The sequence below is a fragment of the Salvelinus alpinus genome, chromosome 8, assembly GCF_045679555.1.
Source record: "Salvelinus alpinus chromosome 8, SLU_Salpinus.1, whole genome shotgun sequence".
In the NCBI taxonomy this organism is placed as follows: Eukaryota; Metazoa; Chordata; class Actinopteri; order Salmoniformes; family Salmonidae; genus Salvelinus; species Salvelinus alpinus.
This window is the reverse complement of record NC_092093.1, coordinates 21709809-21728382: the sequence shown is the minus strand read 5'-3', so window position 1 is coordinate 21728382 and position 18574 is coordinate 21709809. Positions and strand designations below refer to the sequence as shown.

At 42.8% G+C, this 18574-nt stretch overlaps 2 protein-coding genes across 5 annotated transcripts in view; one reads left to right on the top strand and one right to left on the bottom strand.

Moving 5' to 3' along the window:
• mfsd2b (MFSD2 lysolipid transporter B, sphingolipid) overlaps positions 1-16550 on the bottom strand; it is a 28529-nt gene extending 11979 nt beyond the window's left edge. The window contains exons 1-5 of the mRNA XM_071412960.1: positions 16399-16550; positions 15431-15783; positions 5282-5407; positions 4988-5112; positions 293-416 (exon numbers count right to left, since the gene is read on the bottom strand). Of these exons, the coding sequence (XP_071269061.1) occupies positions 293-416; positions 4988-5112; positions 5282-5407; positions 15431-15517 (462 nt within the window). The 5' untranslated portion in view covers positions 15518-15783; positions 16399-16550. The remainder of the gene's footprint in view (positions 1-292; positions 417-4987; positions 5113-5281; positions 5408-15430; positions 15784-16398) is intronic.
• Positions 6151-9905, top strand: LOC139582709 (myb/SANT-like DNA-binding domain-containing protein 4). Of its 4 annotated transcripts, none has more exons than XM_071412956.1 (11): positions 6151-6540; positions 6852-6922; positions 7010-7186; positions 7277-7338; positions 7421-7507; positions 7595-7636; positions 7705-7879; positions 7959-7994; positions 8093-8645; positions 8927-9038; positions 9133-9905. In XM_071412956.1, exons 1-7 carry the CDS (start codon positions 6383-6385, stop codon positions 7870-7872), a joined length of 765 nt encoding a protein of 254 aa, XP_071269057.1. In that variant the 5' UTR covers positions 6151-6382; the 3' UTR covers positions 7873-7879; positions 7959-7994; positions 8093-8645; positions 8927-9038; positions 9133-9905. The 4 variants fall into 4 exon arrangements, with proteins under 4 accessions (XP_071269057.1, XP_071269058.1, XP_071269056.1 ...); XM_071412957.1 differs by adding an exon at positions 8715-8830 and having other exon boundaries at positions 7959-8645; XM_071412955.1 differs by having other exon boundaries at positions 7959-8645.
• Positions 16551-18574: the final 2024 nt, after the last annotated feature.

Here is an 18574-nt window from a genome sequence, read left to right as displayed (position 1 = left end):
AGCCAATTTTTTTTTTAAATTAAACGATCTGAATTTACGAACTGAATTTACACTCTGGCACTCCAGAGTGAATTTACGAACTGAATTTTCACTGTGGAATGCCAGAGTGAATTTACGAACTGAATTTACAATCTGGCACTCCAGAGTGAATTTACGAACACACATTATGAGTAATCAAAGTCAGTGTTGAATAGTGTTCGGTATCTGCTATCTGAGGAGGATGTGTAAATGTTTCATTATGGGCCAACGTTTATGTAGTACTAGTAGTAGTAGGTATCTGGCAGGTACTTACAGTGATGAGTGTCTGGTAGAGACAGTAGAAACCCAGGTACCAGATGAATCGTCCGTTGGTGAAGGGAGGAACGAACCACAGGTAGAAGTAGGACACCACCACAAACGGAGTACAGCCCACCATCCTACAGAGAAAAGAGAGAGTACAGGGTTATTGTTCTTATAGTATATCTTAATGACCATTGTTTGAGCAAGCGTTGGAGTCGAATTTTGTATCTTTTTTATTGTGAAATGCTGGCCTCATTTTGTGTTTGTGCAATAGATAAAGGCCTGCCAGTTAGACTGTTATGTGAACCTGTTATGCCAGTGCCAGTGAACCTGTTAGGCAAGTGATAGACTGATGGTGTACGTGGGTGTTTCGGGAGAGATGGATGGTGTGTTTGTGAATCTGAAGTAATCTGTCCTGGGTTAGTGTGGAAGGGGCAGCGGGAAGACAGGAAGATGCACTATGCCACAGGAATGCTAACCCACATTACCATGAGCTTAATTCAGACACATACACACATACATACACACACACACACACACACACAGGCATCTCAGGGCAGAAAAATTCTGCTGCATTGTACAGTTTTGAGGATGTGGGGAGCTGTGTTGTTCATGTATAATTCATCCAACTGGTATATATTATTGTGGGCTGAGGGCACAGCTGTGTGTTTCACTGTGGAGAGAGAGAAAGATGGGAGGTTGTGAACAAGTGAATGTACTTTCCACTAGTCCACAATGACTATCTCTATCTATAACCACTGAATTATACAAGAATAGGCTTATCTGCTAAAGCAACAATAAATATATTTTTTTCCCTACAGATCTACACAACCTACTCCACATTTTCAAAGTTAAAGAAAAAGTATAGAAGATGTCTTGAATGTGTATGTCTTCACACCCCAGAGGTAATACTTGGTGGAAGCACCTTTGGCAGCCATTACAGCTATGAATCATTTCAAATGCGATTTTACCAACTTTGTACAACTCCTAGGGCAACATTTATCAATTGTTCTTGTCAATATTGCTAAAGCTCAGTAAATTTGTTTGGGAGTCATTGATGGACAGCAATATTCAAACCTTGTCTCTGATTTTCAAGTAAATGTAGGTGTTTAGTGTTCCTGAATGGTCCAGTCTCAGTCCTGACTGAAATCTGCTTGAGAATCAGAGACAAGGTTTGAATATTGCTGTCCATGAATGATTCCCAACCAAATTTCAAGGCGGCAAAACTGTGAAGACTTTGCAAGTGGTATGTAGACTTTCACTAGGCACTGTATGTTAGGTTGATCTGCTAACGTCTGTACATCATAGAATTCACATCCTTATCATAAAGACTCAAGCTCAGTTAATGCTCTGCAGCTGCAGGGTCAACTAAGTACATAGTTAAAGGTCCAATGCTGTCACGAATGTCGTCGGGAGAAGGAGAGGAGGACCAAGGTGCAGCGTGGTAGGTGTTCATATTTTTAATAAAACAACTGAACACTGAACAAAACAACAAAAACGACAAACGAACAGTCCTGTAAGGTGACGAAAAAACACTAAACAGAAAATAATCACCCACAACTCAAAATGGGAAAACAGGCTACCTAAGTATAGCTCCCAATCAGAGACAACGATAGACAGCTGCCTCTGATTGGGAACCACACCAGGCCAAACACATAGAAACACAACAACATAGAAAAAAGAAAATAGACTGCCCACCCTAGTCACACCCTGGCCTAACCAAAATAGAGAATAAAGAGCCTCTCTATAGCCAAGTCGTGACAAATGCATCCATTTTTATATCCATATCAAATCATTTCTGGGTAACAATTAAGTACCTTACAATTAAAATGGTCAAAAATGTTTTAAAAAATTGCTTCTTAGCAAAGAGCAATTTCTCAAGCACAAATTTTGCCAGTATGGTCTGGGAGTGGTCTGAGTGGGGAGGGGAAAACTGAAAAATTGCTATTATTGGCAGACCGACCGATCCATTTTCTTATTGGCCTATTAACTAATTTACCGCCTGGTGTTGTCAAAACAGGCTGGAATTTCAGGCTGTCTTTTCAAACAACTCTTACACTAAAATGGCATTATATACATTTTCACAGTTTCACAATATTATTCCAACCTCATAGTGTGGAAATATACAGTATATAAAACACAGGAAAATCACATTGTGGACTGCACTGGACTGCACTTTAACACAGCTAAGCAAGCTTTTGCTAGCTCAACCCTATCCTCTATGCACCACTCCCAAATAGCCACAGACATTGTTTTGGTTACGACTCCAAAATATTTCCACAATGAACCTGACCTGTAACCTTTGACCTGATAGGACCCAGAGATGCTTGACCCCATTTTAATCTGCATATTACTAAACCCCGTCCCCTCTGCTCTAGCTCCATTAACCCCTGACCTGTCCTGCCCTGGCATTCAGTTGAACTAAGAACAGAGAGAAAAAGAGAGAAAGACGGAGAAAGGGGACAGAGAGAAAAAGAGAGAAAGAGGTAGAAAGAGGTAGAGAGAGGTAGAGGGTGGTGAGTTCTGGTATAGTCCAGCTCTCCCTGTGACACAGAGGCCTGTCCTTAGTGATTGTTCAGCAACACAAAGAGAGTGACAGGGCTGACAGGGCTGCCTAGCTCTGGGGTTGGGCCTGCTGCTGTTTAGGCTGGTCATGGGAGGGTTGAAAAGGCACAGTGACTGAATGGAACATTTAGAATGTTAGAATAAACTGTTACAATGTTAGATTGTTCTGTAAGATGGCTCGCAGGATGGGTATCGGAAGAACCCAATGGGAGTGTTTGACAGTGGAAGTAGGGCAAAACACGTACACAGGCATACACACAGTGATTGAGACTGAAGCAAGGAGGGGATTTCAGCACCATCACACTCTCTGAGATTGTGAGAGAAATGTCCCAGTTTTATCTCTGCTGGCATGGCAGGGCTGAGTCTATCATAACAAACACAGTAGCACCCAGGAGTACCAAACAGAAACAGCCATAAACCCCTCAGGACAAACAGATTCTGATCACTTCCTGTCTGTCTGATGATGTCACAGCCCAGGGTCAGGGGACTTCCTGTCTGACAGTTAGAGAGGGTTTCACTCAGTGGTGGAAAAGTACCCAACTGTCATACTTGAGTAAAAGTAAGGATACCTTGATAGAAAATGACTCAAGTAAAAGTCCCCCAGTAAAACACTACTTGAGTATCAATATACTTAAGTATCAAAAGTAAATGAAATTCCTAAAATATACTTATGTGTAAATAATTTCAAGTTCCTTATATTAAGCAAACCAGACGGCACGATCTTCTTGATTTTTACATTTACGGATAGCCAGGGGCACGCTCCAACACTCAGACATCATTTACAAACTAAGCATTTGTGTTTAGTGAGTCTGCCAGATAATAGGCAGTAGGGATGACCTCTTTATTAGTGCGTGAATTGGACCATTTTCCTGTCCTGCTATTCATTCAAAATGTAACGAGTACTTTTGGGTGTCAAGGAAAATGTATGGAGTAAAAAGTACATTATTTTCTTTAGGAATGTAGAAGTAAAAGTTGTCAAAAATATAAATAGTAAAGTACAGATAACCCCCTAAAAATACTTAAGTAGTACATTAAAGTATTTTTACTGAAGTACTTTACGCCACTGGTTTCACTCAGGAGTTAACTAGAGGGTGCGGCTTTCTCAAGGTGCTGATTATCACACACACAACCGGGCAGGGCAACAGTGTTTTGCCACAAAAACTCTCAGGACACACACACACACCAACAAAACAAACACGCACACACACATTCAGTACACACACACACACGCGCGCGAGCATGCACGCACGTGCAGTGGTAATCAAATCAGTAATGCTGTGATCTGGTCTTTCTCCAGCCTGTCAGCTTGTCAGTAATCTATGTCTTGTAAAGCTTATACAGCACTCACTCAGTCACATCAGGATCAGCAGTAAGTAGTCAACCAGTAACTACGGTAACTGAGTCGGGTCACAGCAATGAGTTTACACAGCTTTGAGCTGACACACACACACACACACACACACACACACACACACACACACACACACACACACACACACACACACACACACACACACACACACACACACACACACACACACACACACACACACACACACACATACACACACACACACTTTAGAGCTGACACCTAGTGCTATGGTTGAGTTTGATGTGGTGCTTTGGTAAACACTCTCTACACTTTTAGAAAAAAAGGTGCTATCTAGAACCTAAAAGGGTTCTTTGACTATCCCCGTAGGACAACCCTTTGAAGAACCCCTTTTGGTTCCAGGTAGAACTCTTTTGGGTTCCATGTATAATACTTTCCACATAAGGTTCTACATGGAACCCAAAAGGGTTTTACCTGGAACCAAAAAAGGTTCTGCTATGGGGAAGAACTCTTTTGGAACCCTTTTGTCTAGGCTGACAGGGCTCATAACGAAGATCTACAGGGATGCTGCTGTGGTTTACTTAATCTTTTTGTTATTGTTTTATTTTACCAGGTAAGTTGACTGAGAACACATTCTCATTTACAAATCAAGAGAAAAGCTTTAGTATAATCCAATAGAAGTGTGAAGTCAAAATGTGAAGCCTAGCATTCACAGGGAGCATTTCCCATACAATCACTAGGATCTGTGGTCCTATGGAGCCGCAGTGTCTGTCTGCTGTTATTTTTATGCAATCCATGTGTGCATGGCCTCACCAGGGCATGAGTCTGCCTATCCTGGTCCACTTGCTCTTGGTGATGAAGAAGCCGACAACAGGGTCGCTGACGGCGCCCCACGCCTTCCCTATGAACAGAACCATGGAGGCCTGGAACGGGTTGATCTGAGGAGGAGAGAACGGAGGGATGTAGTTAGGAGAGAGAGAGAGAGAGAGAGAGAGAGAGAGAGAGAGAGAGAGAGAGAGAGAGAGAGAGAGAGAGAGAGAGAGAGAGAGAGAGAGAGAGAGAATCTGAGAGGAAGAAGAAACACACACAAACACACAGATGTGTTACCTGGGCGACATCCAGCAGGTAGATCTGGAGGAAAAATGCTGTAGCGCTGCCGGCCACCTGATTGGGTGCTCCTCCAATGGCGAAGCAGAGCTTACTGCAGACAGACAGCTTCTGGTCCAACACAGTCTATGGATGGGCAGAAAAACAACAAAAAACATTGGAGAGGGTTACAAGTCAGTTACAAGTTTCATGAAGTGCATTATCTGAGAAATAGGCAAATAAATGATCTGCAAAGCCTATGAGATACAGTTGACTGCTGTGCCTTTCTTTACCGTGTAAAGACAAGAACTCTGTTTGTTAGCCATGGATATGTAGCCAAAATATAAGCCTCAGATAAGATACAAGCAGGAGTCAAATCTTAGATGGAAGCTATCTTCTTGTGGATAAGGAATACAGTTGTAGCAGAAGAATGAGTCTGTGACAGCAGAACCCTGGCATTATGATTTACAAAATAATTCAGAACCACAGAATTGGAGATTGAACTCTATATTGTTGTCCATTGTGATGTCAGAGCGAGTGAATCACACAGTGCCATTCAGATGACAGTCGATACAGACGTGTGACCTCATGTCTCTCTCTCTCTCTCTCTCTCTCAATTCAATTCAATTGACTTTATTGACATGGCAAGTTCATTATTACTTACATTGTCAAAGTATACATATCGAAAAATAAAAATCAAATATATATGTATATATATACAAAATATATATATATTTATATATAAATAAATGGTGGGACCAACAGTAATAATAATAGTAGTAGTGGACATGGGATTACCATTAACAACAACTACAACAACAATATTAATCAGAACAACAATACATTAAAGCAATGGTAGTAGACCAGTGTCAACATGACTGAGAAGACACATGACCTGGGGCCTGTTGCACAAAAGTAGAATTAAGACATCCGGGATAAATGACTCAGCTGAGCTCAATGAAGCCAAAACATGTGCGTCCAGGCTTAATTGGTTGCACAAAGACCAAGCCAGGATGAGCAGACACGGATTCATTAAGCCAGGTGAAACCAATCCTGGATAGGTGCGCGCTCACGGCTCACTCAAATAGACCCCGCCACAGATCACAGATTAACTGATTTACCATGGCAACTAGAGCCGCGTACTTTTCCCCGTCGGAAGCACAAATCCTCATGGAGGCATACGAGGAGGTAAAAGATATAATTAAGAAGAAAGGCAACACCGCCACAGTGATAAAGCAAAGAGAAAAAGCGTGGCAAAGTATTGCAGACCGCCTGAATGCGTAAGTAGTGCACAATTACACACTCACCGCTCCGCTGAAACATCACAATTACAATTCAAATATTTAATTCACATCTCCAAAAATGCAGTTGTACTGTAATTATGAAACGGTTAAATTTTTAATTGAAATGCACTGCAGATATGAGTGAAATTGTGTAAAGTAACTCCATCACACTGTATAAAGCTATGATAAATTTTTTGATATTTTTACTGAAAACAAGACAAAAATACCAAGTAATTTTTTGCAGTGTGACTCCATTAAATGTGTGTGTGTGTGTGTGTGTGTGTGTGTGTGTGTGTGTGTGTGTGTAGATTAAACATGAACGGGCCAAAACGGACATGGCAGCAGGTCAAAATCAAATACAAGAACATTCTGCAGAATGGTATGGTCCCTGACTAATATTTAACAAAGCACAAGCATATATTGTACCCAGAAGGTGCCTGCTCACACATTGTCTGTACTGTTTTAGCAGTGAAAAAGAATACCCACAGACAAGGCACGGGTGGTGGGTCACCAAAGGCTGACCTTACCCCAGCAGAGGACATGGCCTTGGAGCTAAATAAAGGCAGGCCCGTCTTAGAGGGGATCCCTGGGGGGAAAGAGACGAGCATAGGTTCCTCCCAAGATGCCACCCGCTTCATTCAAGGTATGTCCTTCCATCTCTACATGGGATACAACCACATTCATATTGAATCAATTTGGACTGTCTGACTTTGGTTTACCTATTGCCTTGCAGTGTCTGGCAGCACTGTGTTCCTGTTAGAGCCACCAGCACAAGCACCAGACGATGCTGATCCAGTGAGTACTCCATCAAAGGCATACTGTAGGCCTGGCATGTCTTGTCTACTAGCTTCAATATGAATCCGATTAAATGTGATAGGGTGAAGGCCCCAGTGCAGCAGCAACAGCACATGATGGAGACGATGATGAGGAGGAGACCATCTCTCTGGATTCCAGAAGGCATGAGGTATCATGTTAAGACTGTGAAAGTACTATTTACTCTACAATGGTGAGGAGTCCTCATCAAAATCAAAAAATCTAATTTCTTTTACAGGACCCAGATGCTATACAGTGGGAAAACCAGCCTGGCAACATAGTGCGTATTAATAAAAGGACACCACATCCTGCCAAATTCCAGCTGCGCTAATTGTATTGTGTTCACAGAGCTCACAAGCTATCAGAAAGTTGTATGGCAACCACCTCCGGCGCCAAATAGAACTGGCAGACATAGACATTCAGTACAAGAAGAAAAAGATGGAAAATCTTGCACTGGAGTCCGAAATAAAAAAGAGGACAATTAGGAAACTGGACCTTGAAATAAAAAAAACTTGAGAGGGAGGTGAGATATGCCTTCAATGTACACTGTATGCTAACTGTAACACAAATGTATTAATCATTATTTTTCTTTCCTCCCCCAGCTCCAAGAAGATGACACAGCTCAAAATAAAAATTAGGTATATTCTCGTAAAGTCAAGTGAGCCATGACATATGAGCTCTTATTGTGAGCACACAGGACGGTGGCATCTTTCTAAGGTTTTTTTTATTTTCCCAGCAATCAGTACAACCAAGTCATCGTTATAAGGCATCGCCCTCTTTTGCCCACCCCCCCAGCACCAGGTGTGGCCACTAGCCTATATGAAGGCCCAAAATTGTGTGTTCCTTTCTGCTCTGACAATGGCATGCCCATTCGTGCGAGATGTGGTGGATGAAGAAGCACTTGTGCTGAGGAGAGCCTTCAGGCGAGAAAGGGTCTTCAGGGACCGGTTGGACCCACTGGCCTTCCCTGATGACCATCTATATGAAAGATACAGGTTTTCTGCAGATGGCATCAGGTATCTATGCAGACTACTGGGTCCCAGGATTAAGCACCGCACTGCACGGAGCCATGCACTGAGTGTGGAGCAAATGGTTTGTGTGGCCTTGCGCTTTTTTGCTAGTGGAGCCTTCCTGTACTCAGTGGGGGATGCAGAACAGCTGAACAAGGCCACAATTTGCCGCACAATAAGGAGTGTGTGTCTGGCTATCAAAGCATTAGCAGATGTCTTCATCTCCTTCCCTGGCCACAGAAGACTGTGACATCAAAGAGGAGTTCTATAGGATTGCAGGTAAGAGGATCTACAAATTACAGGACAACTGTTAACACATAGTAGGATACTCATTACTTTGTGTGACAGGTTTCCCCAATGTCATTGGTGCAGTGGACTGCACACACATAAGGATAAAAGCCCCCTCAGGTGCCCATGAGGCCGATTTTGTGAATAGGAAATCCTTTCACAGCATTAATGTTCAGGTGAACATAACTTTTTGATATTGTCCATTGACGAACACTCTGCATTGCCAGTGATGTGCATTGATTGGTGTAATATTCCTCATCTTATGATTTCAGATGGTCTGCAATGCTGACTGTGTGATCAGCAATGTTGTGGCAAAATGGCCTGGCTCAGTCCATGACTCCAGAATCTTTCGGGCCTCTGAAATCTATCAGTGCCTATCACAAGGTAAGCCACACAACCCCTATTTATAACCATCATGGCTGTGTCAAGAATATCACTGTGTTTATGAGGTAGTAATGATGAGATTTTGTGTTGACAGGTGAATTCTCTGGTGTGTTGCTGGGAGACAGGGGGTATGGCTGCCAGCCTTTTCTCCTGACACCTTTCACAGACCCCCAGGAAGCACAGCAGGCCTACAACCATGCCCATGCCAGGACCAGGGCCAGAGTTGAAATGACCTTTGGCCTCCTGAAGGCACGCTTTCACTGCCTTCACAAATTAAGGGTCAGCCCTGTTAGGGCATGTGATATTACTGTGGCTTGTGCTGTCCTCCACAATGTGGCCTGCCTGAGGAAGGAGAGGGCCCCCAGAGTGCCACCAGCCATGGACTGGGACAATCCGGCAATCTTCCCTGATGACGACAGTGGTCGGCTGCTGAGGGACCAATATGTGTTGAATTATTTTAGTTAGTATGTGTGCTTTAAATTTTGGTTAAATATGTCCTGCGGTGGCAGAGGAATTTGGTTTTTTTTGGGTTCGTTTTTTGACGAATTTGGCCTCTTATGATGTTTGTGCGGTATACTGTGTGTAATACAAGGCTGCAGGGAGGCTACTGCATCCATTCATTTGTCTGTTCAGTTGATGTGTATGGATTTGTCCTGCATTTATTTTAGTGTGCAGACATGCAGGGTGTGTTATATACAGACCTTTGAATGTGTATGTATCATTTTGTATAATATGCTTGGATTCTGTGCTTTCCATCTTGTAGAGTCACTGTGACTTCAGTTTCGAAAGGAGCTGATGGTTTACCTGCTTTGTTTTGTCCTTATTCAATAAAGGAACATAATGTTACACATTGTGTTTTTATATTCATATGGAATGTGTATTTGTTTATATGACAGAGTACTAGGGCCACACTGAAGAAAAAGGATAAAGTCATAAATTTATGAGGCTGGTTCTTTCTGCAGAAAAGCTACATATTGTTTTTACAGTTTTGATACTTATGACAATGTGATACTTAATATTCTGGCACATCAGCATGTCTTTGTTTATGAAACCATACTGAAGTACAATTTCACGAAATGCCCCACATCTGTCATTTTAACAACTGTCCTCCTTTAAAACAACTGGTTACAATATTATGACTTGTGTTTTTTTCCCCTCTGTGGCCCTAATATTCTATCATTTTATATATAGCCTTATAGTCTATGGGAAACTGTAAATTATCTAATGATAGCAACATCATCTAAAAATCATTTTTTATCCAAAATCATTGAAATTAATGATCACAAACGTTTAAATAATAACAGTGGGTCTAGTTATATGTGATAACAATGTATAGTGAGCAGTGAAATAACTATTGGTTTCCATTTGTGGTGACTGCTGACTGACATTAGGGATGAGATTAAATAGATCCTGGAATTTAGCCTGGTCTGGAGCAGGCTAGCTCCACAGAATAAATCTCCATGGTAATTTATACCATAACATATCCTCCTGCCCCCTATCCATCTTTAGTGCAACCGGATTACGGATCAATTGAGCCAGGATCACCAAGATATCCTGGCTTAATCCCTTATCCTAGTTTTGTGCAACAGGCCCCTGGTATGAAAGACTAAACAAAACAAGATGGGAAATATTATCAACATTACTTTGCATTTTTCACTGGCTGTCCCTCAGGTTGTGGCAGGAGGACACATATTTGGCTGCCAAAACTGCACATTTTGGCTTTTCACCCAATAAATATTAGATTTTTTCTTCATCTTTTATAGTTTCAAATTCTTTGTATTGAGTTATAATTTTGGGAAAGAAATATGCTCTTAGGTCTGAGTATTTGTCACAGTGTAGTAGGAAATGCACCTCTGTCTCTATCTCTCCCCTGGAGCAGAGTGGAGCTCTCTCTCTCTCTCTCTCTCTCTCTCTCTCTCTCTCTCTCTCTCTCTCTCTCTCTCTCTCTCTCTCTCTCTCTCTCTCTCTCTCTCTCTCTCTCTCTCTCTCTCTCTCTCTCTCTCTCTCTCTCTCTCTCTCTCTCTCACAAAGCAATGTTACAGAAACTCCCTTCATATGTAACTTCATTAATTACGAATCATAAGTTACCAAACCCGTTCTCAGGAATGGATAACACTCGGGATCCCTTCAGTCTCCACAGATTTGGGAAAATCTGTCTAGTTCACTGCTTTTATTAAATATGTTTATTTTGTTATTGTGTGTTGACTTACATTGTTTAATACACATATATGTGTATGTTTTATTATTCTGTTTTAATTGTAATGTATACAGGGCTCTCTTATAAAATAGATGTTTAATCTCAATGTGACTCCCTGTTTAAGTAAAGGTTAAATAGAAAAAATAAAAAATAGGCCTCCACGACTCATTTCCTTGCATATAGTGGATGAAATCTGGTTTCACATATGAGATATATCTAGGCTTACTTCTCCACCACTATTCTCCATCTACATTCCCCTCTTCCCCCAATCATCACTCTCTCATAATGTATCTCCTCTCCCCTCAGATAGTATTTAAAGTTCCCCTGTGGTGTAGGTGCCAGTTGATGTGAGGGATACAGGATCAGACAGAACACCCCTCCCTGCTGTTTAGACGGTGGTGATGTCAGGAGACACTTGGGCACACAGCACAGCCTGTTCCCCTTATAGACAGATCCACAGGACACCACAGAGACAGACAGAAAGGGTGCCGGAACAGGGTTTCCATTGCTATAGAGGTATACCCTTGCTAAAAACGTGTGTGTGCACGCATGTGTGTTCAAGTCTGGTCCGTGCTATCTGGTCTGTGCTATCCGATCCTTGGGACGTCCCTATCCCATTGAAGTTGACATATAAAATGGTTAAGGTAATGGTTAAGGTTAGGGTTAGGGAAGGGTTAAGGTTATGGTTAGGGTTATGGGTAAGGGGAGGGGTTAAGGTTAATGTTAGGGTTTAGGGTAGGGACGTCCCAAGGATTCCGTCCTTACACATGAAAGAGCAGACAAGCTGCCAGCCTCCTGGAAAGTCCAATATTTACAACTGTATTATGAACAGTTCAGCGACAGACATGGAAACACACACTGCACGGACCAAAGCACAGCAGCATATGATTAAACGTCTAACCTCCTCTCTCCTTCTCTCTCTTTCTGTTAATACATCTCTCCACTTTCTTTTTTATCTTTCTTCATCTCTCGCCTCTCCTCTCTCTCTCTCTCTCTCTCTCCCTCTCTCTCCACTAACCTGTGTTGTTTCCATACAGTACGGTGGTGTCCGGGTTAGCCCACCGCCTACAGCTATAGGCCTTTCAGGCGTTATGAAAGAAAGAAATCACCAAAACAGCCACCGACCAACCACAGACCGAAGCCCTTCAAAACACACTGTCATTATCTGGCTGATTACATTTTATTTTCCTCTTTCTTCTCCTCATGAAAACATCGATGGTTTCCAGAATGACAATTACCAGGAGGGAGCTGTGTAATTATTTAAACGCAGCAAGACAAGCGGGTCAGAGTAAGTAAAGAGTAGCATGTGGATCAACTTCGAAAGTCTCGGTCTGGCCTATGGTGGTCTAGTGGTCTAGGCTGCTGCCTCCAGAACCCATGTATAACCACAGCATGGGTTCCAATCTGGCTCACTACTATTTCAGCACTCTCTATCTATATTTCCCACTGTTGCTCCTCTATCCAATAAAAGACGTACTTAAAAAAAAAATATTGGTCTCTCCTTCAAAACTCTCAGTATATACTCCACTCTCATCTCCTCACTCCAATGTTCTTCGAATGGGGAGATAAGAAGAGTATTTGGTGTCACGAGAGAGAGAATGCTGGTTAACTGATGTTGGGTAAAAATACTGTCTATACATGGTCTGTACCAGATCAGTGATGTCTTGGTTCATTACTTTTTACCCTCATCTGCACTACAGCTAGGAATATAGTTGGGCTTGACGTCACTATTTGTATCCCCACAACAAATTTCCCATTGAGGGGGTAAACCCAGACAAAAGAGAGGTCATATCATTTTAGTATCTCAGTATGTAGGCTCTTTCTTTGTACAAGGAGGTTAAATAGTCCACCGGTCATCAAACAACAACAACAAAAAATCTCAAATTTATAGTTGAGATGGTTCATTAGTGGTGCTTGCCTAGCTTTAGAGAGAGAGAGAGAGAGAGAGAGAGAGAGAGAGAGAGAGAGAGAGAGAGAGAGAGAGAGAGAGAGAGAGAGAGAGAGAGAGAGAGAGAGAGAGAGAGAGAGAGAGAGAGAGAGAGAATCTGACTACAGTGTGACTACAGTCTGTTTTACTGCGGCCTTATCACTGCAGACGTAAACAGGATATCCCTCCGCTGTCTGAACCCACGTTATCTAGCTTCCTATAAATGCACACACATCCACACACACAACACAGCCCCTCAGAGAGAACATACCCTCAGCAAACTGTGGCCCTGGGAAAATGGGGCTAATTCACAAAGTTAATTACTGTGAGGGGTGGGATGGAAGCGACTCTGGAGATATGCCTTTATGTTTTAAAGAGGATCTTAGCTATGAGCTGACTGTGATGCACACAGAGGATGAGTAAGGAATAGTGAGTAGGGAATTCTGAGCCAATATGTTTTATGCATTCCTTCTAACACTGCTGTGACCATTCCTATCAGATTGAGTGTGTAGCATACTGTATGTATATATGTGAAAGATAAAGCTGGTTGGATAAAGAAATAAAGCTGGTGTCCAGCTGTACATAAATGTTTACTGCCAGTAGAATTTCTTCAAACATTTTGATATTATTTCATGGTATTATTTTATTTTATGGTATTATATTACTGACAGTTTTCCTGGTGTGTGTGTATTAGTGGTAGGATGGAACCAGAGTGTGATGTTCTGGCCTCTGTGATGCCAAGGGATGCACAGAGCTGGCATACAGACTTTCCCAAGGATTACAACACGTAAGATACTTACTTCTGATCATTCCGTGAGCACTTGAACACAATAATCATAGAGAAGCCAAACAAGTCCATCTCTTCTCCTGCCTGGAGCTGTCAGCTGTGATCAGGTGATAGAACACCAGGATGCCTGACTGAAGCTAAAGGACTCACAATGACAGGTGACCCATTAGGGGCTTGAGTCTCCTCTGTTGCAGACTCTGGTTTCGCTTCTTTGGCATCTATAATTCACCCAGGCCCCGTAAGGGCCATGCTGCAGGCACGCACACACACACACACACACACACACACACACACACACACACACACACACACACACACACACACACACACACACACACACACACACACACACACACACACACACACACACACACACACACACACACACACACACACACACACACACACACACAGCTCAAGGTCACGCTGCATCTATTCTTTCAGAAAAGCTATGTAAATATTGCATCGCCTCTCTTCAATACCTATTCACTGAAATAGGACAGCATTAAACACATTGATGACTTCTAAAAACTGCCAGCCTACATTGCATTCCCACCAGTGAAAAAGGCAGTATGAATCTACACGTAGAGGTCAATGTAGTAAGTCAAGTATTTATTGTTGTCTGTATCGATGCATTGGATGTATAATGTAACACATAGGCTACATCTGCAGGGTAATGTACTCATGGTATAGTAGGATAAAGGTTTGGCTCATCGTCTGTCATTGCCTTGCCTTTAAACGCCACTGGGCATGTGTGCTGGTATACCATCAGTAAGTAAGCATTCCATTTACTCACCCGAGTACACGGCTACACACACACACACACACACACACACACACACACACACACACACACACACACACACACACACACACACACACACACACACACACACACACACACACACACACACACACACACACACACACACACACACACACACACACCACATTCTTTCTTCTGGTGGTCATGCAGTCAGTTTTACTGGTACCTAAAGGCATTCAGGGTGAGCATACAGAAAAGTCATTCATCCAAGACTGGATGTGACAGAGAAAGAGAGAAACGTCCTCTATTTCTGGTCCTAAAATGTAGTATAATCACAATCCAACTGATTTTCAACTAAACTAACTCCTTGCCCTCAGTCTCTCAGATATCCAGTGCTTGACATGGGCAGGAGCTCACCGGAACTGAGTACTGGCAGATCAACATTTCTACTTCTTGAGTTCCTGCACTTCTTATAGAATATTAGCTCAAAAGTATTGTGGTGTTCCTGCACCTAAATATAAACAGTACCCTCACTCTAACTGAGTACCAGCACCTATTTCAGTCCAAGTCAAGAACTGCTGATATCCAGACATGGCAGAACAGCAAGACAGATACCCACAAACCAAAGGAACATGAATGTCACTGAGCTGTCAGACAGTCCAGGAGTAAACTAGCCAACTGATTCAAATTAGTGAATAAAAGCAGTGTTCCTTACCTGGTGGGGGGGCTTGGTGAAGGATGGCTCTGGGGGCTTGAGGAGCTTTCCGGCTGGGGTATGGGATACGTTCTCTCCCTTCGCCATGGTGCCTCCAAGTGTCACTCTGAGTGTATGTGTGTGTCCCCGAGTCTGAAAGTATCTGTGTGACTAAGTCTGAGTGTATGTGGTGTGTGTCTGAGTGGGAGTGTGAATGTGTGTGTTTGGGTGTGTCTCTAAGTATGTGTGTGACTCTAGGTGATGGCCAGTGACGAGCTGGTGATCCTGTGTATGTCAGGAGGACTTGAGGCTGCCCACTTCATCTGCCACTCACACACTGCCCTGTGCTCAGTGCTCTGGGGCTGGAACTGAGACTGAAAGAAAGGGCACAGTTAGGCAGGCGGTCCCACACACAAACACACACACACACACACACACACACACACACACACACACACACACACACACACACACACACACACACACACACACACACACACACACACACACACACACACACACACACACACACACACACACACACACACACACACACACACACACACACACACACATCCCAGCACACACACACATTCATAATCCTCCCGTTCACATTGGTTTCTCTCAGAGCGCTCCCCTATTTGCTCCCCTATTTCTCACCCTGATCTCTATTATTTCACATGTATTCATGTCAGCCAGCAATGCTACATCCCATGAATACATCTAATTCATAAGAGATGCAATGTCTCTCTGTATCATTACTCAAAGAGGATAAAGAATAAGTGATGCCCCAGATTGGTAGACAACTAACATTTGTGTTTATGAGTCTATCTAACTAAACAGACATTCATTCTCACTCTACCATAGCAGTTTTGTCATAAGTGAGTACATTGCCTACAACGTCAAATCTCTATCAATATCTCAGTCACATCCCATATAAACAAGCAATAACACTATAATGAAAAAAGAGAAGACTGTATTGGCTTTACCTGAGTGATGATGGAGAAGAGTAGATTAAAGGCGTTCAGGCAGTCAGTGAATCGCGGGCTCAGAGAGCGAGAGGGAGAGCGAGAGAGATTCACAGGGAGACAGCTTCCAGCAGCAGGTCAGGAGACTGCGGTGTTTGATAGACACTGCCGTTCCACTTCACTCAACACACCTCACAGCGGGACCTGCGCCATTCAGTGGTCAACAGCGGTAACACAGTCACTGGCGGTGATAATAACAATGACATTAGTCATTACAGGCTTATGACATAGAGGTATTGCATATAATGAAACAGAGGTTGTTCGGACATGGTCCTTACGTGGAAAGACGGCTAATTCAGTTCTTAGGATGACCGATAAAAATGATTTGACCTTAGGTCGAAGAAAAAGCTGTTCTCAAAGACCCCCCTCCTTTTCAGTCTGTAATGACAATGAAAATGAAACATCTATATGTGATTAATGATACATTGCACATGATACTAACATTGTTGTCTGGTGACATTTTTTGGCGTGGCTATCCAGCTATCATAACAGTGTACTTTTCCCACAGTGAAAATCTGTCATATTAAAATATCTTCTTCCTCTTTGCATCCGTGCTATGTGATGCTGGCACCTGACCAAACCATAATGACACCAAACCCGAGTGACAGTTGGCTGGATCGGTTTCCCATGCGGGCCAGAAGCACTGTGTTGTTGTAGTGGTTATAGCATAGGAATGCGTAATATGTTGCCCGGTTTGATGGGATGATAGACACCTGGCTGTGACGTAGCCCTAAAGTGCATTATGTGATTAACTGGGACAGGGACAGGCGCTGAGTATCAGTGCGTGACTAGAGGGGACCAGTGCCGCCGGAGAGAGACAGAGTGCTGCGGAGCTCTCATGCTGCGAGTTTCAAATAACTCATTAACTAAGTCACCATCATACCTTATAGGCACAATGGTATGATTGCGCGCGCACACACAAGTTTATACAGTTTATAGGTCTCCGTCTGAGCACGTTTCATTAACACCTATGACGATTGTGTGTGTGGATGTGTGAATGTCTGTCTGGGTGTGTGCGTAACTGGTCAGTCCAGTTCAAGTGTTCAGCAGTCTGAACACACAGGCCTATAATAAACATATACCGGTAGGACTATCCCATGCTTTTTAGATTGTTAGAGGTTAATCTCACTCAATAGTGTTTGTCCGGCGATTCCTTCAGAGCACAAGCAGTTCCACAGAAGACCCGTCTCTTCTCCTCTCCCTTCTCATCCTCTTCGCAGAATATCTTCTTTCACAAAAGTGCAGCAAGCCTCTAACCGCAGAGCAGAGTCCACTTACCTACATTCTCTCAGAGACCCTACCAGCTGCCAGGGCCCAGAAACAGAGAACCCAGCCAAACCCTCCAGACTTCTTCACACATTCCAAACATTCGCCTCTGAAAGATATCACAATCGGGAAATCGCTCATATGAGCCGCATTACTCCATACATGTTTCAGATAATGCTAAATAATGCGTGAAGAGGAATGCGCAAATGAAAGGTATATAGTGGCTTAGGTAAAAAGACCCTTTTGGAAAGAAAAATATGGGACGTAATTCCAGGCGTGCTTAGTGTTATTAAATATGTTGCGGAGAGGAAATGCGTTCTCTTTTACTCCAGGACCCCGCTGGCAAGCTGCCAGGCCAGAAGAGCACATGCTAAGACAAAGAAAATACCTAGGCCTATGTCTGGTTTTAGGCCTAATGATGATTAAAATATTGACATTAGATTCAATGTCCAAGGTATTTCCAGCTGTGTCTACTTTGCTCTCCTCTTATATTGACCACCCCAGGGCTCTCACATTACTCTCCTTGAGTCCTCTTCTCTTCCATGTCTCCTGTGGTCCTTGTGGCTTCAAATATTGAATATGGATAATGGTATTCATCTTGCCGTGACCAGGCAGAGCCCGGGGAGAGAACAGGACACACACACACACACACACACACACACACACACTGGACTCACTCAAGTGGAAAACCACAAGGCATGTCAAGTGAAAATGGAGTCTCATTATAGAATGGACCAATGTAAGTCGCTCTGGATAAGAGCATCTTCTAAATGACTAAAATATCAATTAAAGCTATTTCACCACACCAAATATATTGTATGTATATCTTTTATGTAAAAAGGTTAGTAGTCAAGGAATCCCTTCCTAAAGA